The sequence below is a fragment of the Scyliorhinus canicula genome, chromosome 13 (genome assembly GCF_902713615.1).
Source record: "Scyliorhinus canicula chromosome 13, sScyCan1.1, whole genome shotgun sequence".
NCBI lineage: Eukaryota > Metazoa > Chordata > Chondrichthyes > Carcharhiniformes > Scyliorhinidae > Scyliorhinus > Scyliorhinus canicula.
Window position 1 is genome coordinate 10,526,186 of NC_052158.1, and position 20,808 is coordinate 10,546,993.

The following is a 20,808-nucleotide window of genomic DNA, read 5'->3' on the forward strand; positions in this document are numbered from 1 at the left end:
ATCAGATTTGGAGAGAGCCTTACCATTCCTGTATTCTGCCCCCAACACATGTCCTGAGCTCAGCCGGGGTGAGGAACTCTGGGTGACTCCAGAATAGCACCACCCACACCCTTTATAAATGAAGTAAAATTATTTCTTAAAGAAGTATAATTTACAAGACAGGAGAAATTTAATGTCTCACACACCAGGTTCGTATTCCCTTGAGTGAAGCTGGTTAAGAGATGATCTGATTGAACTGTTCGACTAAATTTCCTTCTGCCCACCCTTTTTCCTCTGGGGGTGAGGTTGGGAGGTGAAAGAATGAAGGAAGAGAGGAGAAAATCTAAGAACAAACTATAACCTTCAAATTCAAGGCAGGACATTCTGAAGTGACATCGGGAAGCAGTTTTTTGCAAAGGGTAGTGGGAATCTGGACATATTCATCACAAAATCCCTCCCCCACCACCAAAACAGGCTCCAATTGAAAATGAGACACCTAGAGATTGCCGGGGGAGGACAGCTCAAGGCATAAAAATTAGGCCAGAGCTGCTTATTTTATTTGTTCAGATGTGGTTGTCACCACTTGGACCAGCATTTATTGCCTAGCCGTAATCACCCGTGAAGGAGCATTTGAGAAGTCAATGTTGCTTTAAATCTGCAGTCACATATAGGCCAAAACAGGTAAGGATAGATTTCCTTCCCGAAAAGATATTCGTGAACCAGATAAGTTTTAATGACAATCGACCCATGGTCATCATTAAACTTTTAATTCCAGATGCTTTTTCAATTCAAATTTCACCATATGTCGTAATGGGCTTCGAACCCAGGTTACCAGAGCAGCATCCTGGGTCTCTGGACTACTCGTCCAGTGACAGTACCACTATGCCACCGTTCTGGTCAAAGGTTTGAGGGGCTGTGTGGACTCCTCTTGTCTGCAGGAGGGGCAAGGATAGTTTACTGAGTTCAAGTCCCGCCTCACCCACTCCAGAAATTCCACAGGAGGGAACTCCATGAAGGCCAGGTTTCAGTAAGGCGAGTGGCAAGAGGCAAAGGAGGGCCCGTGGCACCAGAGGGCGGTGAGGAGAAAGGGGTTGGGTGGTTGGGGAGCGGGAAGACAAGAGTACAGGGGAGGGGGGTGGGGAAGAGAGAAAGAGAGAGATACTGAGGGAAGAGGTTGGGTACAGGGGACCAAAGTCAGAGGATGGAGGGATGAGAAGGCCGGTTTCAGATTGGCAAGCATGACCAAATGCCCCACCTAAAAGGCACGGAATGAGCAAGGCAACACTGCCACGTTCAGCATGGAATAACACACATCAGGTTTACCGGGCGCTGCTACTGAAGGCAAAGGGACATGGGCGTTCACAGATTTCAGTATTTAACATGTCTAAGGGTTGATGAACAATAAATACAGAGGATAAGGTTTCTCCATTGTATTCCAAGGGCAGCTCACAGTGTAAGTTGGAAGGCACAATGCCAGAAGCGTTCAGAGCCCAGCAACCCTCAAGAATTATGTAGAACAAGCTGCAATGGGTGGTGCAGAACGGTGTTATGAGAGTGAATCCAAGGTTAAAGGATTGAGTGACAAGAAATGGATTTTGGGGGGGGGGGGGGGGGGGGGGGGGGGTGGAGAGAAGAGTTTGACAAATGGAAAATAACCATTTTGATTTCTAGAGTATCATTCACGTCCCAAGAAATTTCACAGGAGTGATTATCAAACAACATCCCACACCAAGTCAGGGTGTCAGAATACCCGTCTCAAGGGCAATTAGGGATGTGTAATAAATGCTGAGTTAGCCACCACATCCCTTGAATGAATCTGTGAAAATGCGATTGAATGTTCACTCCGAGGGCTAAGGAGTGTCTTATCGGTCGAGAGGCGTTGAGAGGCAGCAGAAAGGGGGAAACGCCCAACTCTAGCTTAAGGGAGTGGGGAGAGAAAATGAGATCAAAAGTGATTGCAAATGCAAGGAAGGGGAATATAATCGAATAGTGGCACGAGTTTAAACACCGGTGAGCAGAGATAGTTCCGGGTGGATGTTCGAAAGGAACCTGGTACAAAAAGAGAACGATCAACATTTGGAACGGCCTCTTGGTACCAGGTGTAGAACCCATCGGACCTGGAGGCCATGTTTGACCTGAGTGGGTTGCCAGAATTGTAACAAGAGCACCTTCATTACTGAGCTGTGTCTTCCTGTTCCACCACACCCCAATTAAAAATAGCTCGTTGGCGAGTGCCACATTTCAAGACTTCAAGGTTCAAAGACAATAGTAAAAGGATATAAAGATATCAAATCGCAACAAATTGTTCTCCAGTAACAGTCAAAAGTTTACGATTGAAAGTCAGTCACGAGCAACAGAATTTTGACTTGCCAAAGTCAGGTTAAATTCACAGGGAGGCACTAGTGCATCTATAAAATTCTCTTTAAGCTACCTCAACAGCCCTGACTATTTTTCTTTTCATTCATGTGATGTGGGCGTTGCGGGCTGGGCCAGCATTTAGTGCCCATCCCTAATTGCCCTTGAGGGGGCAGTTAAAAATACACCACATTACTGTGGATCTGGAGTCACATGTAGGCCAGACCAGGGAAGGACTGCCGATTTCCTTCCCTAAAGGACATTAGTGAACCAGATGGGTTCATACGATAATGGTTTCACGGCCTTTTAACTCCTGAATTTTTTCAAAGAATTTACAGTGCAGAAAGTGGCCATTCGGTCCATCAAGTTTGCACCGGCCCTTGGAAAGAGCACCCTACTTAAGCCCATGCCTCCACCCTACCCCACCTAACCTTTTTGGACACTAAGAGCAATTTACCATGGCCAATCCACCTAACCACATCTTTCGACTGTGGGAGGAAACCAGTGTAGCCGGAGGAAACCCACATACACAGGGAGAACATGCAGACTCCGCACGGACAGTGACCCAAGTCGAGAATCAAACTAGGGACCTAGGAGCTGTGAAGGAACTGTGCTAACCACTGTGCTACCGTGCTGCCCTCTAATTCAAACTTCATCATCGGCAGTGGCGGGATTCGAACCCGGGTCTCCAGAGAATTAGCCTGGGTTTCTGGTTTACTAGTCCAGTGACAACACCACTATGCCACCGCCTCCCTGACAGCAGTGTCTAAGTGACATCTACAATCTCTTTCCACTCTTCTTGGGACTGAGACTGTGTTTCACCAAACACAGACATATATGGGGGGAACAATTTACTTTCAAGACCAGTCGATAAGAGCAACCCTCCCCACGACAAACCAACCAAGGGTTAGGAGCGTTTCGAAATGGAACATATCGCAAACAGACCGATATCGGAACTGGAGCCTCGAGTTACTCCTTAAAGACACAAATGGTCCCCAAGCATCCTAACATCTCCTAAAATAGCAGGGAGATTCCTGCAGCAACTGCTTCAATGAGTGAGACCCAAACTTACTTCAGGGCACCATTCCCGAGTGCGGTCACTCCAAATGTTAGATAAAAGCAAATTGCAAACGCTTATTTTTCTCACCAGCAGTTTTCTCATTTGCTTTGCCAAACATAGGCCTCTATTTCCAGTTTAGCTGAAATGCTGTTGGGACAATTGGAAAATGGATTTACCTGGACCGACAGAGGCAGCTGGGTCACCTTATGACAGGGGAGGTTTCCAAAAGCTCAAATTAAAGAGAACAGCTCAGGATACCTTACTCCCAGATGTTTTCACAGCCAGAATCAAACTGCTGAATCGCTGCAACATTCTCACCTGCCAACAGAGTAATGTTACTGTCACAATGACTGTAATTTAAGTCACTCGTATCAAACAGGCTGGTTCATTGAGACAAGAGGGAGGGAAGTTGGGATTAACAAAAGGTACGAAAGAAGCCTTTGAGTTGAGTAACTGGTTGCAAGCAATGTAAAATAGACAGAGCAAGTGGCCGTAGCCTAACGAACTGCAAACCAGGCAGCTATCTGTCACTTTCGTTCCTTCACTCCATCAGAGAAAGTCGCCATTCGGTCTACTGTGCCTGTGCCGGGGTGAGGGGGCTGCAGGGTCTGGTGATCGAGGGAACAGGGTCTGTAGGGTCCAGGGGGCTGAATAACGTGCTTTAGTTTCTAACTCTGAACTGCCGGTGCTGGAGATATTTTACTGCACTGCAGGTGCTGGAACCCATCATGGACTCTGTCTCCTGCCCATTGACATCAGTGCAAGTCGAGCCAAGGGTCAATCAACTCACATTCCGGGTGACAAGCCATATATACAAATTGAGAATTTTTAAGGAAACATTTTCTATAAAGCACAATATATAAACATGAGGTTCAACATTTTTCTGGGACTCCTACTTGAGCACCTCAGGAGTCGAGGACATTTTTGTTTGCAAATCTGGGGCAGGGTTGCATTTTGCACGTTCCTGGGCCAGGTCCAATGAAACTTAGTCTGATCTTAGGACATTATGAGACTGAGAAAAATAATAAAAAATCCAAGTTAAATAATAAATTATATATATATATATATATATTTGTTTTTAAAATCACAACTTTAGGTTTATATACAGTCACAGGTCAGTTAACAATTGAGGATTCCCATCATATTGGTGCCATGATCTGTGGTGAATTTGTAACTATAGTGGCCCGGGCAGGATTCACATCATGCATGTGTGACCACCCTTGGGAATGCAGAGGGGGAAGGGTGGGACAAAACCTGCTCATTCTTCCTCCCATCCCTGACCTACCACCTGTCAGGAATTGGCTGGCTATTTAAGCTGGCTCAGCCTTTACTCCCTCTTCACTGGAAATTTTCTGACACGACAAAGCTGCAGCGACACAGACGTTGCTTTAGATCTAACCGTGCGGGCCAGCTCACGTCCACTTTCTCCCCACAGTGACTAGACTCAACCCGAGTGAAGAGGGTTCTGCAGGGCCTGCGCTTTGCGGTGGGGGAAGAGTAACTGCTGGCTGATTTGTAATGTGAAAGAAAAAAAGGACAAACCGCAAAAGGCAATTGTGCGGAACTTCAGGACACAGGGGCATGTACAAGCACACACGCACACACCATTACCAGTTACCAAAATGGCGACATAATAGAAACCCAACATGCTATGTACATTACTCACAGTGACATTCCCATTCTGCACTACACATGGTCATGGAAACGGGAAACATATTAAACTGCGGGGAGGATATTAGTTTTAAATTAGCAGACAGATAGGGGTTGATGGGAAATGGCTGAAATCAAGTCTTCACTGCTGCAGAGGGTTTAGAAATCGCTCATTACTATCAGAGAGTAAGTAGGTGAGGATGAGTTTAATACAAATATAATTTAAGAATTGATAACTATTACCAGACCATTACTGCATGAAACAGGTCCCCGAGCTAATCAAATTAGGATCACACAATTTTCCTGCATCGGTACCGGAGAAGTACACTTTATGTACACACACATACACATGTGGGTTACAGGGAAGAATCCGATTTGATAGTAATAATGTTTGCGCTTGTTGACCTGTCCCGATGATTCTGCAGTGCATAACTACAGCAAGCCGTGCAGGAACATAACACCTGCATGTTGTTTAATTGCAGTGCAACTTCAGCCTCAGAACACAGTCAACATATTGCATAGTGCAATTGGATTGAGGATATATACAAGACTTGGACGCAGTAGGTCAGCATGGTGAACTGAGGTGGGCATCGCTGGTTTGGCTTTCCCACCCCCCAGAGAAATTAAAAATACCGGTCCACATTCCCAGAATTTCTCCGAGCTGGATACTGAGGGATTAAGGGGAAACAGGCTTGAGAATTATTTCACAGTCACGTTTAAATTGTAAGTTTGCATGTCTTTCCCCCAAACGTGCGTTTCACCATCACCAGAGACTTGCGCAGGGCCAAGGCTCCAGGAACCTGAAGAGCAGCAGATAGCGTCTTGCACCTTTCCAAGGCAGGAGGACGGCAACTTGGTCCTGGCTCCCTTACAGAAGCTTAAAAGCAACCACATCTCCCTTCCAGGTAACCACCCCCCACCACCTCAGCACCCGGTTTCATTGGCACCCTTAAAGCAGCAGAAATGTCAAATCTTTGAAAGGAAAATTTGCGTGCGTGGAGGGTGGGGGAAAGAGGAGGAGGAGGCAAGGAGGGACATCAAATTAAGAACCTCTCCCATCACTTCAAGGATCCTGCTCCCTTCCGGGCAAAAGAGTTGTAAAATCGGGTGCGAAGCCAGGAAACGGCAGCTCTACACTTCGTCGTCTTCTGTCGTGAGGTACAGGGGATCCTTGTTGCTGGGTGCGGAGACGGGCAGGGGCTGGGGTCGCAGCCTCCTCGCACTGGGCGTCCTGCTGGCGTTGCCATGGGGCTGGTAGGAACCAGTGCTGTTGTCCTGGGGATGGCGGAGGGAGGGGGGCACTGATGAGCTCTTGATCTGGATGATTCTGGTGTCCATCACCTCACAGTCAATCTGCATCATCACCTCATAGCCCCGTGTGGTGTTGTACAGACTCTCTAAGGAAATAAAGATCACAGGGTGTGTTAGGTCTGGAGAGATATACCAAGTGCCTGGTCATGGAGTAACAGGTGATCACTCAGCCCGTTCTGCCCTTCAATCAGATCATTGCTAATTCAGCTCCGTGTACCCACCATGTTTCCGAAACCATCAATACACTTCTCCAAAAATTTATCAATCCCAGTTTTGAAATTCTGAATCTTACTGAAAAGAGATGTTGTTGAATCTTTTCATCTTGCACTCCAGGAAAAGGACAATGTCAAATTTCAAACAATCAAAATTTATACTGCAAGGGAAAATGGTGCGGATTGGTTGGCAAAGCTTGAACATATTCCTTCTGTTTGCAGAGAATAGGTTCCAGTTCATGAATTTATGCCGTTTCCAGTAAAAGAGATATGTCACGATCTCAACTATCTTAAATTGGTTGCTAGTGTAGCTATTGGCGCACTCGGGATTGTTCAGCAAGTGCTGCCCAATCGCAGAATTGCATTAATGACACACTTTTTGTTTTGGGTTTTTGAAAGCACAGGACAGCTGACCTCCAGACTCATGGGGCTTTTCTGGAATCGATGGATATAGCTCACGTCGTCATCAGCTGCAGTTCTCTCACCTCTGAATCGGAAGGTCCAATTCCTAAGCCAGAGATCGTGAACAAGAAGCTGAGGCTGGTACGCCCAGTGCAGTTAGAGGGTGTGCTGCATTGTCAGAAATGCTGCCTTGCAGATGAGACATTAAACCTCTCCGCTCTCACAGTTGGACACAGCAGATCCTATGACTATTTTGAGGAAGGGCAGGAGTGCGTTTTTCCAAGTACCTTGGTCGAAATTTATCCAACATTAAGCATCAAAACAAAATCTTGACACTGACTATCTGGCCATTATTATATTGTTACTGGGAGCTTGCTGCAAGTAACAATATTGTTGGCTACCACATTCCAGCAGGGACATTTCACTGACAAAGATTGCCTACTGGAGTGACTGGAAGTTTTATGACTTGACAGAGAACAGGAGAAAAGGAGCTAGAGTACGCAGGATATTCTCCATTAAATATTTACACAATTAAGAAAATATTTTAAGTACAGCTGATCTTGTAGAGAGATGAAAAGAATGGGGAAATGAGAGTGCAGTTCGTGTTGGGGAAAGTCGCTGCAAGTGTGGCCCTGATACGGGGGCTGAGATAATAATTCAGCGTAGACTTACTGGGCTAAAATTGAAGCAAAATACGATGGATGCTTGAAATCTGAATAAAAACAGAAAATGTGAGCTAATGCCAGACCTGCTGAGTTTATTCAGCATTTTCAATAGGGTTTATGGGCAATGGTTTCATACTGGTATGCACGGAACCTTTGTTCATAAAATCCCTAGAGTGCAGAAGGAGGCCATTCAACTCAGCGAGTTTGCACGGAAGAGCACCCTACCCAGGTCTATTGCCCCATCCACCCTGCCCTATCCTGTAACCTAACGTGCACATTTCAGGACACTAAGGGCCAATTTAGCACGGTCAATCCACCTAACCGGCACATCTTTGGACTGTGGGAGGAAACCAGAGCACTCAGAGGAAATCCATGCAGGCGTGAGGAGAACGTGCAAACTCCACACAGGCAGTCACACAAGGCCGGAATTGAACCCGTATCCCTGGCACTGTGAGGCAGTAGTGCTAACCACTGTCACCGTACTGTCCATGAGCCAAGAAAACTCCTAAGGGGGCCAGTTGCTGAGTCGAGCATTAGGAGTGATCCAAAGGGATGGTCTCTGCACTCCAGTCACTGTAGGGGATGCGTCACATCAAAAAGTACCCCCACCATGGCCCACTGTCTGACAGCCCCAGGAAGTCCCAAAGAGCTTTACAGCTAATTAAGTACTCTGAAGTGTTGTCGCCGTTTTATGTTGGGAAACATAGCAAATATGGGCAGAGCAAGATCCTACATAGAGATAATCAGCTCTCTTTTTAATGTAGTGGTTTTGTTGGGGATGGATATAGACTTTAGGACACTGGGACAATTCCCCTGCTCTGTTTCAAAGTACAGAGATGCAAATCAGGAGCAGGATTGGCCATTCGGCTCTTCAATAAGCTTTGTTTGAACTTTATTTCCCCGAGTTGCAAGATGAAACTTGTAGAGTTAACAGTAGAGAATCAGTGGGTGGGAGAAGATGGCGCGAGTTTTGGATGGGTGTGGGTGTGAGATAATATCAATGGCGATTTTTGCTGAATGGGTAAACGACCTTTTCTGATAGTTTCTCCTCCACCTCTCCTCCTGTTCTATTAAAGAATAGAAGGTCCCAGGTTCGATTCCTGGCTTGGGTCACTTCCTGTGCGGAGTCTGCACATTTTCCCTGGGTTTCTCTGCGTCTGCATGGGTTTCCTCTGAGTGCTCCGGTTTCCTCCCACATGTCCCGAAAAACATTGGACATTCTGAATTCTCCCTCAGCGTACCTGAACAGGCGCCGGACTGTGGCGACAAGGGGCTTTTCACAGTAACTTCATTGCAGTATTAATGTAACAACTTGTGACAATAATAAAGATTGTTATTATTAGAACCTTAACCAGCACTGGAGGAAGCCATTCAGCCCTTTGGGTCCATGCTGGCTCATTTGTGCTTGGCCCCCTGCCCCTGCCTTCCATGTTAAACTGTAGTTTTCCCAACTTAACGTAACCGTCCAAGTTCTTTCATTGACAGAATCCGCTTTGAACACATTTTAGAACATCCCAGAGCCGGATAACTGAGTGGAAAAAATCATCTCCCCTCTGGGTCCTTTGCCAAATATTTGAAATCTGTGACTGCTGGTTATTGATGCAATTGCTGGAGGGAAGAGCTTTTGTTTATTGGGAGGGGGGATATAGAAGAGGGAGAGAGGGAGAGAAAGAGAGAGATACTGAGACCACGCAAGGGGTAAGGTACGAAGGAAAAGGGAATACTTCCAGGGTAAAAGCTGTGCAACTTCTGCTTTGGAGTTGCTAACAGTACTTAAGAAAACAAATTGAAAGCACCTTTGCTGTTGAGTTACCAGCCTGTGCAAGCCCGAATACTCATACGTTTCTGGTATGCACGACTCATCACTAAACAGATCACGGATTTCCATAGCCACCTGCCTGTGCGGGATTAGTTTGCCAATACAGTACTCAGACTGACAGCTGCCTGGAGCCAAGCACAAAGGGTTTCCTTCACAAAACAGACCCAAAGTCTCAATAAGTAAATCAAACAATATCAATTTGTGAGTGAGCCCAGTTAACGCTGCGGATTCGAGGATCTGCTCCAAGAATGCAGGGGAATTGTGAAAGTTTTTAAGCAATAACACACCTAACCAGAGGCTGCCGATAATAAGGCAAGCATTCGCATCCCGGCGTGTCAGCCCCAGCCCCGATGTGTGCAAGGCCTGGGAACCCGCCGCACTGCATCACCCAAGTTTGGGGGGGCGGGGGATCATTCTGACAGAGCGTGAATGTGGGTGTGGTATATAAGACTGTGGAGTAGGGCAGCATAAATATTCCACTAAAACTCCCTCTCGCTACAGCACAGGAGGCCACCATTCAAAGAATTTGCAGATGGAGTATAACGGGCAAAAATATTGGCAGTTGAAGTATATAATGTGGGACAATGGAAGGTTTCCCATTTTGCCAGAAGAATAGAAAAGTAGGATATTAATCACATAGAGACAGAGACTGCAAAATATGCAGGGCAGAGGTAACTGGGTTTCCTTCAGTATAAGCCAGTAGAGCAGGTCATTGGGCAGACCAATGAAATACTTATTGCAAGAGTGACAGAGTATAAAAATAGGAAAATCTTGCTTCGATTGCTTAGGAAGTGGTGAGGTCACACCTAGAGTGTACAGTTTTGGTCACCTTAATAATTGTGATATTTTCATTGAAAATAGTTCAGAGAAGGTTCACGAAGACGATTCCTAGGATGAAGGGGTTTGGCTCGTCAGATAAAGTTGACCAGATTGGGTCTACATTCATATTGAGAAGAATTAGAGGTGATTTTATGAAACATAAGATTCTGAGTTGGACCGTTGCAGGTTGGATGCTGAAGGGATATTTCCACTCTTTGGGGGCGGGGGGGGGGGGGGGGGGGGGGGGGGGGGGGCTCTATAACAAGGGGGGCTCAATTTCAAAATAAAGGGTCTCCCACTTGAGGAGAAATTGGAATTAACTTGCCTGGCAAGGCTGGGTCACTGAACGTATTTGAGTCTGTGTTGGGATGGATTTTCCATCTATAGGGGGTTGAGGATTATGGTGGGAGGCAGTTTGGAAAGAGAAGTGAAGGCCATAATCAGATCAGCCATGATTTTATGAAATGGCGGAGCAGGCTCGAGGGGCCAAATGGCCTACTCCTGCTCTTATGAGATTATATTTGGGCCCTGTTGCGTTGTCAACAAAAGCTTCAATAAACAGAAGTTCAGGAGCCAATTACTTCTGCTGGGAAGCTGTGCGCCTGTTATAATGTACTCTGTTGAGAGTGTTGCCTTAGTGAATCATTCTCCCACCACCGTTAGCTTTTGTAGTTTCAGCATTTAAACCTGACTGCGGTTTCCCTCCCCATGTCCACCATGAGGGAAAAGCATCAGGAGGTGTTTTTTTTTTACAAAGACACAAGCTTAAGAACATCTTGCGACAACACTGCCTCCGATTGTGTGCTTACATTGTTTTTGCTTCACTCTGTCTGGAAATGTTTTGTCGTTTAAGTACAGTTGTGGCCTAATGAAAACAAGCTACCAAATCACGTAGACTGCACACCTGCTGGAACATGCAGAAATCTGTGAATCACTGAATCCCTACAGTGCAGGAGGAGGCCATCCAGTCTGTTGAGTCTGCACCGACACCCACCCCCCCCCCCCCCCCCCCCCCCCTCCCCTCAAATGAGAACCTCACCCAGGCCTACCCCCTACCAACTCTGTAACCCCACTTAACCTGCACATCTTTGGGACAGCACAGCGGCCCAGTGGTTAGCACAACTGCCTCACGGCACTGAGGTCCCAGGTTCGATTCCGGCTCTGGGTCACTGTCCATGTGGAGTTTGCACGTTCTCCCTGTGTCTGCATGGGTTTTGCCCCACAACCCAAAAATGTGCAGGGTAGGTGGATTGGCCACACTAAATTGCCCCTTAATTGGAAAAAATAATTGGGTAATCTAAAATTATCGAAAAAAAAACCTGCACATCTTTGGACACTAACAGGCAACTTAGCATGGCCAATCCACCCAAACTGCACACCTTTGGACTGTGGGAGGAAACCCACAGAGGCACGGGCAGAACATGCAAACTCTACACAGAAGTCGCCCTGGAATTGCTGGAGGCTGGAATCGAACCCAGGTCTCCGGCACAGTGAGACAGCAGTGCTAACCACTGTGCCTTAGTGACGCCTATTTCCAGATTTTTATGAATGTTTTCTGCTGGGGTAGTAACTTTTTTTTATTAATGCATTAATATCCCAGTTTTATTTGACTTGAATTGTAAATGTTCCTGCAGTTTCCCAAATGCTGTTTCTTTCTCATGTTCCAGATGAAATGGGCAGATTTGCAGGAACAGAAGTCAAAAACTGAGTCAAGCCTATGAAGTGTTTAAATGTGGCACTGGCCATAATCCATCTCTATTTCGTTCTCTCCTTTGGAGTATTCAAGAGGAGATAACTTCAAAACCATGAAATAATGGGCCAAATGGTCTTCTGTGCTCTAATTCCATCATGCAGGCTGTCTGGTTTAATCTTAAATAGACACACAATGGAGAGAATAAACATCCCACTCACCATTTACTGCCATGGCTGGCATCACCAGGGACATCTTTGGCCTATTGGTCTTGTTGTGACTGATAGCTGGTAACAGCAAGTGATCCTGTGGGGAACAGGACAGAGTTAGGATGCAAATAGTGACCAGATCCTACCATGCAGTTTGTCTACCACATACCCCACCCACACATGCCGCATACTCCCCCACCCCCATACTCCACTGCGCTCGTCACCCCAATGCACCCCCCCCCCCCCCCCCCCCCTCCCCTCATCCTCCACTTCGCTCCCCGCATACACTCGCACAAGAACCAACGGCAGTCAGGAAGCTGCATGCTGGACAATAGTTACCCTTCGGAATGAAACTACGTAGAAGGTGTCCTCCCTCCTGTCGATGGCGTCCATGAAGTCGTAGTAACTTTGCTCTGGGCTCTGATAAACCTGCAGCTGACTTGAGGCCAACCTGTCCAACAAGGAAAATGCTTTAAATCACCAGTCACATAGGGCACTATGGAAGGGTCACAGCAGGAAAACACTGGTCCCTCAGGCAGCTGGGTGTAACTACTGGGCTGGGGCTATTTCTATCTCTGCCAGTCGATGGTGTCCTCTGGCAGGGAAGTAATTCCGGTGCATTGTTGATATACTCACTAATCCTTGTTGCTTTCTCCAGAAAGTGAAGAGCTGCTTTGAGAGGGAAAGGTGAGAGAGGGGCATTGGGATAGGGTCCTAATGGTGTTGGCACACTGTCATGGGCAGGATTCTCTGCATAACCCAGTGATTGGGGAGGGCATCAGATCAACCTCCTAGCACAAATAGAGCGAGTGCTTGGAGGATGCAAATGCATCTCTTAAGTGACAATCTGGCAGCTTTCATTATACCCTGGCGCCCCAGATAGATTGTTGACTCAGTTACAAAAAGTAGATTTAAACTCATTGCATAGGGAGGATGTAAAATAAGATTTTCATTTAAATAGCTCAATTGCCAATTCGGACATCTCAAATTCTGATACGACCAATGGAGCAAACTTGTGGCATCACCACGTGGGAAAGTAGAAAATACAGCAGCCAATTTGTATGTAGCAAGTTCCTATAAACAGAAATGTGAAAATGATCAGATTAGTATTTGTTTAAATAGTGTTGGTTGAGGGATAAATAGGGATTAGAACAGAGAGAACTTCCCTGTTCTTCTTCCATTTACTGTCCATGGGATCTTTATCCGACAGGGCAGACGGGGCGCTGTCCAAAAAGTCAGAGCAGGGTGAGAATGGGACCCTTACCATTTGTGGACGATTAAAGGAATAGAGTGAGTGGAGCGGGTGGCGTGTGTGTGTGAGAGAGAGACAGAGAGAGAGAAGACGAGAAGACAAAGAGAAAGAAAAAGAGAGAGGAAAAATGTGCGCGAGGGAGAGAAAACGAGCATCAAACGTGCTTTAACATCGGACTGGGAACATCTGGAACAGTCAGCAGAGGATAATCCAAACTCCGATCAAAACATTCCAACCATCCAAGTTGGAACTTCTACAAATAGAATGATGTGCTTTACTCAATTCCCCACTTTCCCGAAATTGAAGCCAGGATTAATGGTAGCAAAGCAGAGCATTTCCCCTGTAATTTTACAGTGTTGTTACATTAGGCAGCTTTGGAATGTAAACACACAATTATATAAATCATCTAAAAATTACTTGTTTATGGTTCAAATCTCAACTCTCCTTTCTCCCACCTCCCTCAGGGGAAAGCAATGATTTGCGGTTCGCATGGAAAACAGTCAGGGGGAGTGAAGCAAATCTTTATTCTGCAGAATGTCAACATTCCAAAAATAAATAAAACAGACACCGCGCAATCAAGGGCACACGGAGACTAACAAAAGCTGCCGGAACCCACCTTGTGGTCGCCTCTGCAGAATGAACTGGAATAAAACGGGACAGATTGATTTTCCTCTGCTGTGTCCTCTGAAATGGAGACAAAGACAATTAGCAAATAGCACAGTTGACCACATTTCTTTCCCCCCAGTCCAATCACACCGAGGAGAAAAGTACTCACGAATTCAAAGACTGAACCTCCCATCTTCAACGTACAATAATTGATTATCAAATCCTCAGTTTGTGGGGGCCATTGGGTTTAAGAGCCATGGCGATTCTCACACCACTCTGAAGACAGAATCTGGTTTGACCCATAGTTAAGCATTATGGGAATGCCACACTGTCGGAGGTGCTATCTTATTAAACTGGGATATTAAACTGAGGATGCACATGGCCACCTGGTGAAATTACAAAATATATTTAACACACAGCTAAAACAAATACACGTGACATATACATTTATATTTGGTGTATAAAGCATTATGAACATTACAGAATAGCAAGTTCTGCTGGATTCTCAAGAAACATTGCTCCCTAAATCAAACCTCAAACAAACTAGCTGACATGTAATAATTCACTAGCTAAAGTGTCCTGGGATACCAGTGAATGTGCGACCCACAAAATGCCGATTTCCTGCTTCAGTGACCTCTCAATGCCCCCAAGCAATGCTGAACAGCAGTGCGAATGAACTGCACAAATCTGGCATGCATTTAATCTCCACACTTTACTCGGGTTTAAAAAAAAATCTTTATTGTCACAAGTAGGCTTACATTAACACTGCAATGAAGTCCCTAGGCGCCACATTCCGGCGCCAGTTTGGGTCACAGATCGAGAATTCAGAATATCCAATTCACCTAACAGTGTTTCGGGACTTGTGGGAGGAAACCGGAGCACCCGGAGGAAACCCACGCAGACACGGGGAGAACGTGCAGACTCCGCACAGACAGTGACCTAAGGCGGGAATCGAACCTGGGACCCTGGAGCTGTGAAGCGACTGGGCTAACCACTGTGCTAGGGTGCCTGAATCTAAGGCTGGGATTTAAAAAAAAAAACTTTTATTGACAATGGCGTCAGAGGTTATTTGATGCAGCGGGGTGGGGGTTTCAGTCTCAGACGAGGAGCCGGGATTATGACTTGATCGACCATGATTTTAGTGAATTGGGGGAGTAAACTCGAGGGGCTGAATGGCTTCCACCTCCTGTTTCCTAATTCTCTCATAATCACATCTCAGTCTCAATGATTCCAAAATGCTGCCACAAATCCCTGGCTGCAAAAGAACTGTGCGAGGAGGGAAATGTCAGTTTGCCCGAGTGCCTGAGACATCAATGCCACAAACTACAAGTGACCTGGACAATCGCAGTGGCCACATGAACTACCAGCATTTATGTAGTGCTTTTAACATAGTAACGTATCCTAAGGTGCCCCACAAGAGCATTAACTATACCAAACTACACAAGAAACTGGAACATGAGACTAGGCATCCAAAGATTGGACAATGTTGAGAGGAGGGGAAGGGAAGAAAGGAGGGAGGGAGGTAAGGAAAGAGAGAAGGAAGAGACTGTGAGTAAGTCTGTGAGAGTGAGAGAGAGAAAGAAATAAATAAAAAAGAAAGGTTATAGGGCCTCTCCAAAAGAAAATCAAGTGCAAATGGGTGTGTGTGTGTTTGTGTGTGCGCGCGTTGTGGGACTGAAAAAGTTACACAGATAGGGAGAGGTCATTGGAGGAGGTTACAGAGAGAGGGGGGATGTTAAGGTAGTGGAGATTGGAGAACAAGGGTGGGAAATAAAACATTAAAACTATAATAGAGTTTCAAAGCTGAGACCCACCAAAGCTGAGTTACAACAAACAAGGATGAGATGAGGCATAACAATCAGTACTTATGATTTCCACAATTGGGTGGGAACATAGGAACAGGAATAGGTCATTCAGCCCTTCGAGCCTGTCCCACCATCCAATGATTTCATGGATGATTTGTGACCTAACTCCGTATATCTGTCCTTGGTTCCTATCCCTTAATATTTTTGCTGAACACATATCTGATCTCAGCAGTATCCCAGCACAGATTGCTGGATGCCCCTCTCTGAGTGAAGCAACAACAGGGGACGATGGAAACAATAACGTACACACAATTAAAAGGTAGAACCAGCCACATTTATTTCACCTCAAAGTCAGGGCCGCCGTTGGGATAATCTCCACCTACCATGCCTTGTTTAAATTTCTTTTGACGTTTTGGTTTTTCGTTGGACTTTGTCCTTTCAACTTGGTGTCGGTGCACCCAGCCACGTAATTCATCAGCCAGCCTGGATCAGAGAGATATTTAGTGAAACAAAATTCACAATGTAACACCCAACCTCGCAATTCAGCGACGAGTCTGGATCGGAGACACCTCAATTCCAAATCGGTTTCTCAACAGGGGCAATACTGTGCTGAAATTTGCTTGCTTATCGCAAATCCTTTCCTTGTGTGTAAATTTAAAGAGAGGCCAATTATTTTTTTCCCAATTAAGGGGCAAGGTAGCGTGGCCAATTCACCTACCCTGCACATCATTGGGTTGTGGGGATGAGACCCACGCAGACACAGAATGCCCTTCTGGGTAAATTTTGGGAGGAGTGGGGAGGGGCCGCACAAAATATTCTCTGGCACCTCAGCTCACAGTTCTGGTGCGAAGATTGTACTTCGCAATTTCCCCAAACCGCTCCCAACCTGTCCACCTCCCCTGCCCCCACCCTTCAAAGCTTAAACTTACCTGAGCGATTCAGTCTTGTTGAACTGACGGCAGTCAGAGGAAGGGAAGAGGATTCGGTCGATGTCACGAAGCACCAGGTCTTTCACGTCGGAGTACGCCATGGTGATGTTGCTGAAATAAAAGCACCAAAAGGATGATGTGGATCAGGGGTTGGGGGAAAAAAAATACAGGGCCCTGACCGTTGCAGGGTTAGAGCCACGCCACCACCTTCGGTCACTTGATTTTGCAAATGTATTTGTTAGCTGAGTAAGAATGCTGTATTAATCTATCTGCTTCTGTGTTCTGTTGAAGCTATGTTTTGAAATGAGCTGAGTTTACGAGTGAGTTTTAAAATGGTATTTTATAGACATGGGGCTTAATGCTAAATAGCTATCTTTAACCTATAGAAAATAGCTGGCTTCTACATCTGTGCAGGGTTAGAGTCATGCCACCACCTTACTGGTCAACAGCATTTTTAATACAAGCATGCACTAAGGCTTCTCATCAGCAACCATTGCTCACTATTACCAGTCAGTGCAGCATTGCTGTATTGAAGTTACTGAATTCGCAGCACAGGAGGAAGTCATCCAACTCATTGTATCTCATTGAAAAGTGTTGTAATTATAGTGTCTTTGACACTCTTGGAACATCCTAAATCACAAGTATGGTCACTGTTGCAAATGCGACAACTAATTTGCACACATCGAGCTTTGCACACAAAGAGCTGTGTGATTATGACCAGATAATCTGTTTTTGGGATGTCGATCGAAGAGCTTCCACACTGTGATAACTCCTTTTCTACAAAATAGTGCCATTGGTCTTTTTTCTGTCCACTCAAAGGGGGCAGATGAGGTCTTGGTTTAATGCCTCATCTAAAACGTACCTCCGACAGTGCAGCACTCCTTCAGTACAGCACTGGAGCGTCAGCCTAGATTTTTGTGCTCTTCAGTCCTGGAACAGGCCTCTCTGAAAGGGCTAACCAAATAATCCCAGCTTTCCCAACAGCCCAGCTATTCCCCTTCAGGTGGGTTTCTAATTCCTCTTCTGAAAGCTACTATTGAATCTTTTCCAAGAATCCTAATCCAGTCTATTATTCTAGATCACAACTCGTTTAGTAAAAACACTCATCTTCCCCTGTCTTCTTTGCAAATTATTTAAAAGTTTATTGCCTCTGATGAATGACACTCCTCCCAACAGAAATAGTTTCTCCTCATTTACTCTATCAAACCCCCCCCCCAAAATTTAAAACCATTCGATTAAATCTCTTAACTCTGGAGAACGAGCACAACTTTGGGGGCTTTAGAACTGGCGCAGAGGAGACGTGCGGAGGGCTAGGGTGGCATTAATGCAGCAGAATAATGGAACAGTTACACAGAACCAGTGTTGTGTTCACCAAAATTGTGGAAAATCACCCAGTAAAGTAATTGCAGCGGTAGGGGTGCGCTCCCCTACTCCGTGCCTGCATGATAGAAAACTGGCAAGGGCAAAAACCTGCACCTCAGAATTTTCATATTGTTTATGGATATGTTTTCAACCCATCGTTCCCAAAAATGTGTTCGGCTTGTCTCTGAATCATAAGGGACCAGGTTCACACACAAAAATCCAGCTGACACTCCGGGCAGGAATGAGAGCGTGTTGCACTGTCTGAGGTGCTGTCATAGAGTCCGACAGTATAGAAGAGGCCATTCGGCTGATCGAGTCTGCACTGACAAAATGCCACTAACTCATCCCACTTTCCATCATTTGACCCATAGCTGTGAATGTTATGACATTTAAAGTACTCATCCAAGTACTTTTTGAAGGTTGTGAGGTTTCCCACCTCGACTACCTTTCACAGGCAGCGCATTCCAGATTCCCACCACCCACTGGGTGAAAACATTTCCTCAAGTCCCCTCCAAACCTCCTGCCTTTCACGTTAAAACAGCTGCTTCCTATCCACCCTGTCCATACACCTCAATCTTACACACCTCAATTGATTCCCCTCTCAACCATCTCTGCTTTAGAGCAACCAGAGCCTATCGAGCCTTTCTTCATAGCTGAAATGCTCCATGCAGGCAACATCCTGGCGAACTGGTCTGCTCCACCATTCAATCATGGCTGCGATTTTTCTCATCCCCATTCTGCTGCCTCCTCCCCATAACCCCATATCCCCATATTTATCAAGAACCTTCTTAAAGACACTCAGTGATTTGGTCACCACAGCCTTCTGCGGCAAAGAGTTCCACAGATTCACCACCCTCTGGCTGAAGAAATTCCTCCTCACCTCTGTTTTAAAGGATCGTCCCTTTAGTCTGAGATTGTGACCTCTACTTTTAGCTTTTCCTACAAGTGGAAACATTCTCTCCACGTCCACCCTATCCAGCCACACAGTATCCCTTATCCCTAAGTTTCAATAAGATCCCCCTCATCCTTCCAAACTTCAACGAGTACAGACCCAGAGTCCTCAAACGTTCCTCATATGACAAACTATTCATTCCAGGGATCATTCCTGTGAACCTCCTCTGGACCCTTTTCAAGGCCAGCACATCCTTCCTTAGATACAGGGCCCAAAACTGCTCACAATACTCCAAATTGGGTCTGGCCAAGCCTTATACAGCCTCAGAAGTACATCCCTGGTCTTGTATTCTAGCCCTCTTGATGTGAATGCTAACATTGCATTTGCCTTCCTAAATGCCGACTGAACCTGCACGTTAACCTTTAGAGAATCGTGAACAAGGACTCCCAAGTTCCTTTGTGTTTCTGATTTCCTAAGCATCTCCCCTTTAGAAAATAGTCTATGCCTCTATTTCTCCTTCCAAAGTGCATAACCTCACTTTTCCACATTATTCCATCTGCCACTTCTTTGCCCACTCTCCTAGCCTATCCAAGTCCTTCTGAAGCTCGCCTGCTTTCTCAATACTGCCTGCTCCTCTACATATCTTTTAGCATCTGCAAACTTAGCAACCATGCCTTCAGTTCCTTCCTCCAGATCATTAATGTATTTTGTGAAAAATTGTGGTCCCAGCACCGACCCCTGAGGTACACCACTAGTCACCGATACCGTTCTGAAAAATACCCCTTTATCCCCACTCTCTGTCCTCTGCCAGTCAGCCAATCCTCTATCCATGCCAGGATCTTACCCTGAACACCATGGGCTCTTAACTTATTTAACAGTCTCCTATGCAACACCTTGTTAAAGGCCTTCTGGAAATCTAAATAAATCACATCCACGGGTTCTCCTTTGTCTAACTTCCTTGTTACTTCCTCAAAGAACTCTAACAGATTTGTCAGACATGACCTTCCTTTGATAAAGCCGTGCTGACTCAGTCCTATTTTATCATGCACTTCCAAGTACTCCGTGATCTCATCTTTAATAACAGACTCTAAAATCTTACCAATAACCGAAGTCAGGCTAACCGGCCTATAATTTTCCATCTTCTGCCTCCCTCACTTCTTAAACAGCGGTGTTACATCACAGCTCCAACATAGCCTCCCTGCCATTATAACCTATGCCACGACCGATAAAGGCAAAGTGTGCCGTTTGCCTTAAGTACTCTATTAACCTGCCCTGCCGCTTTCTGGGACCTGTGGACAAGCATCCCAAGAACCCTGTTCCTCTGACCTTTCGACTGTCCTGCCATTCGTGTCTCTAAAGATGACAGGTGACAGCGAGATCCCAGCTGCCAGATCAGGTGGATGTAAACAATCCCACAGCATCATCTGGAAGGCGGGCAGCGGAGTTATCACCCAGTGTGTCCAAGTAAAGGGCAAATAGCGATGGGCAATTTACGCTGACTTAGCCAGCGAAGTCCACGTCCCTTGAAAGAATGGGGAAAAAATATTTATGCCTCAATCAACATCATGATTATCACACCGCTGTTTGTTGAGCTTGCTGTACACAAACTGGCTGCCACACGTCCTGCAAAATGATCTGACTACACAGAAAAGTATTTTAATGGACGTAAAAGCACTCAAAGACATCTGGTGATCACGGAAAGAGCTATATAAACACAAAATCTTTTAACTCTCTGGGAAGTTCGGGGTGGGGGAGGGTTTGCACAACTATTTAAATTCATTCTCGGGTCAG

The 20,808-nt window shown here is 45.8% G+C and overlaps 1 protein-coding gene across 1 annotated transcript in view; it reads right to left on the reverse strand.

The window, feature by feature from the left end:
• Positions 1-4,746: 4,746 nt before the first annotated feature.
• The window catches only part of atf6b (activating transcription factor 6 beta), an 88,361-nt gene continuing 72,299 nt past the window's right edge, over positions 4,747-20,808 (reverse strand). Inside the window, exons 11-16 of the mRNA XM_038815551.1 lie at positions 16,764-16,874; positions 16,218-16,317; positions 14,040-14,107; positions 12,511-12,622; positions 12,184-12,268; positions 4,747-6,441 (exon numbers count right to left, since the gene is read on the reverse strand). Of these exons, the coding sequence (XP_038671479.1) occupies positions 6,176-6,441; positions 12,184-12,268; positions 12,511-12,622; positions 14,040-14,107; positions 16,218-16,317; positions 16,764-16,874 (742 nt within the window). The 3' untranslated portion in view covers positions 4,747-6,175. The remainder of the gene's footprint in view (positions 6,442-12,183; positions 12,269-12,510; positions 12,623-14,039; positions 14,108-16,217; positions 16,318-16,763; positions 16,875-20,808) is intronic.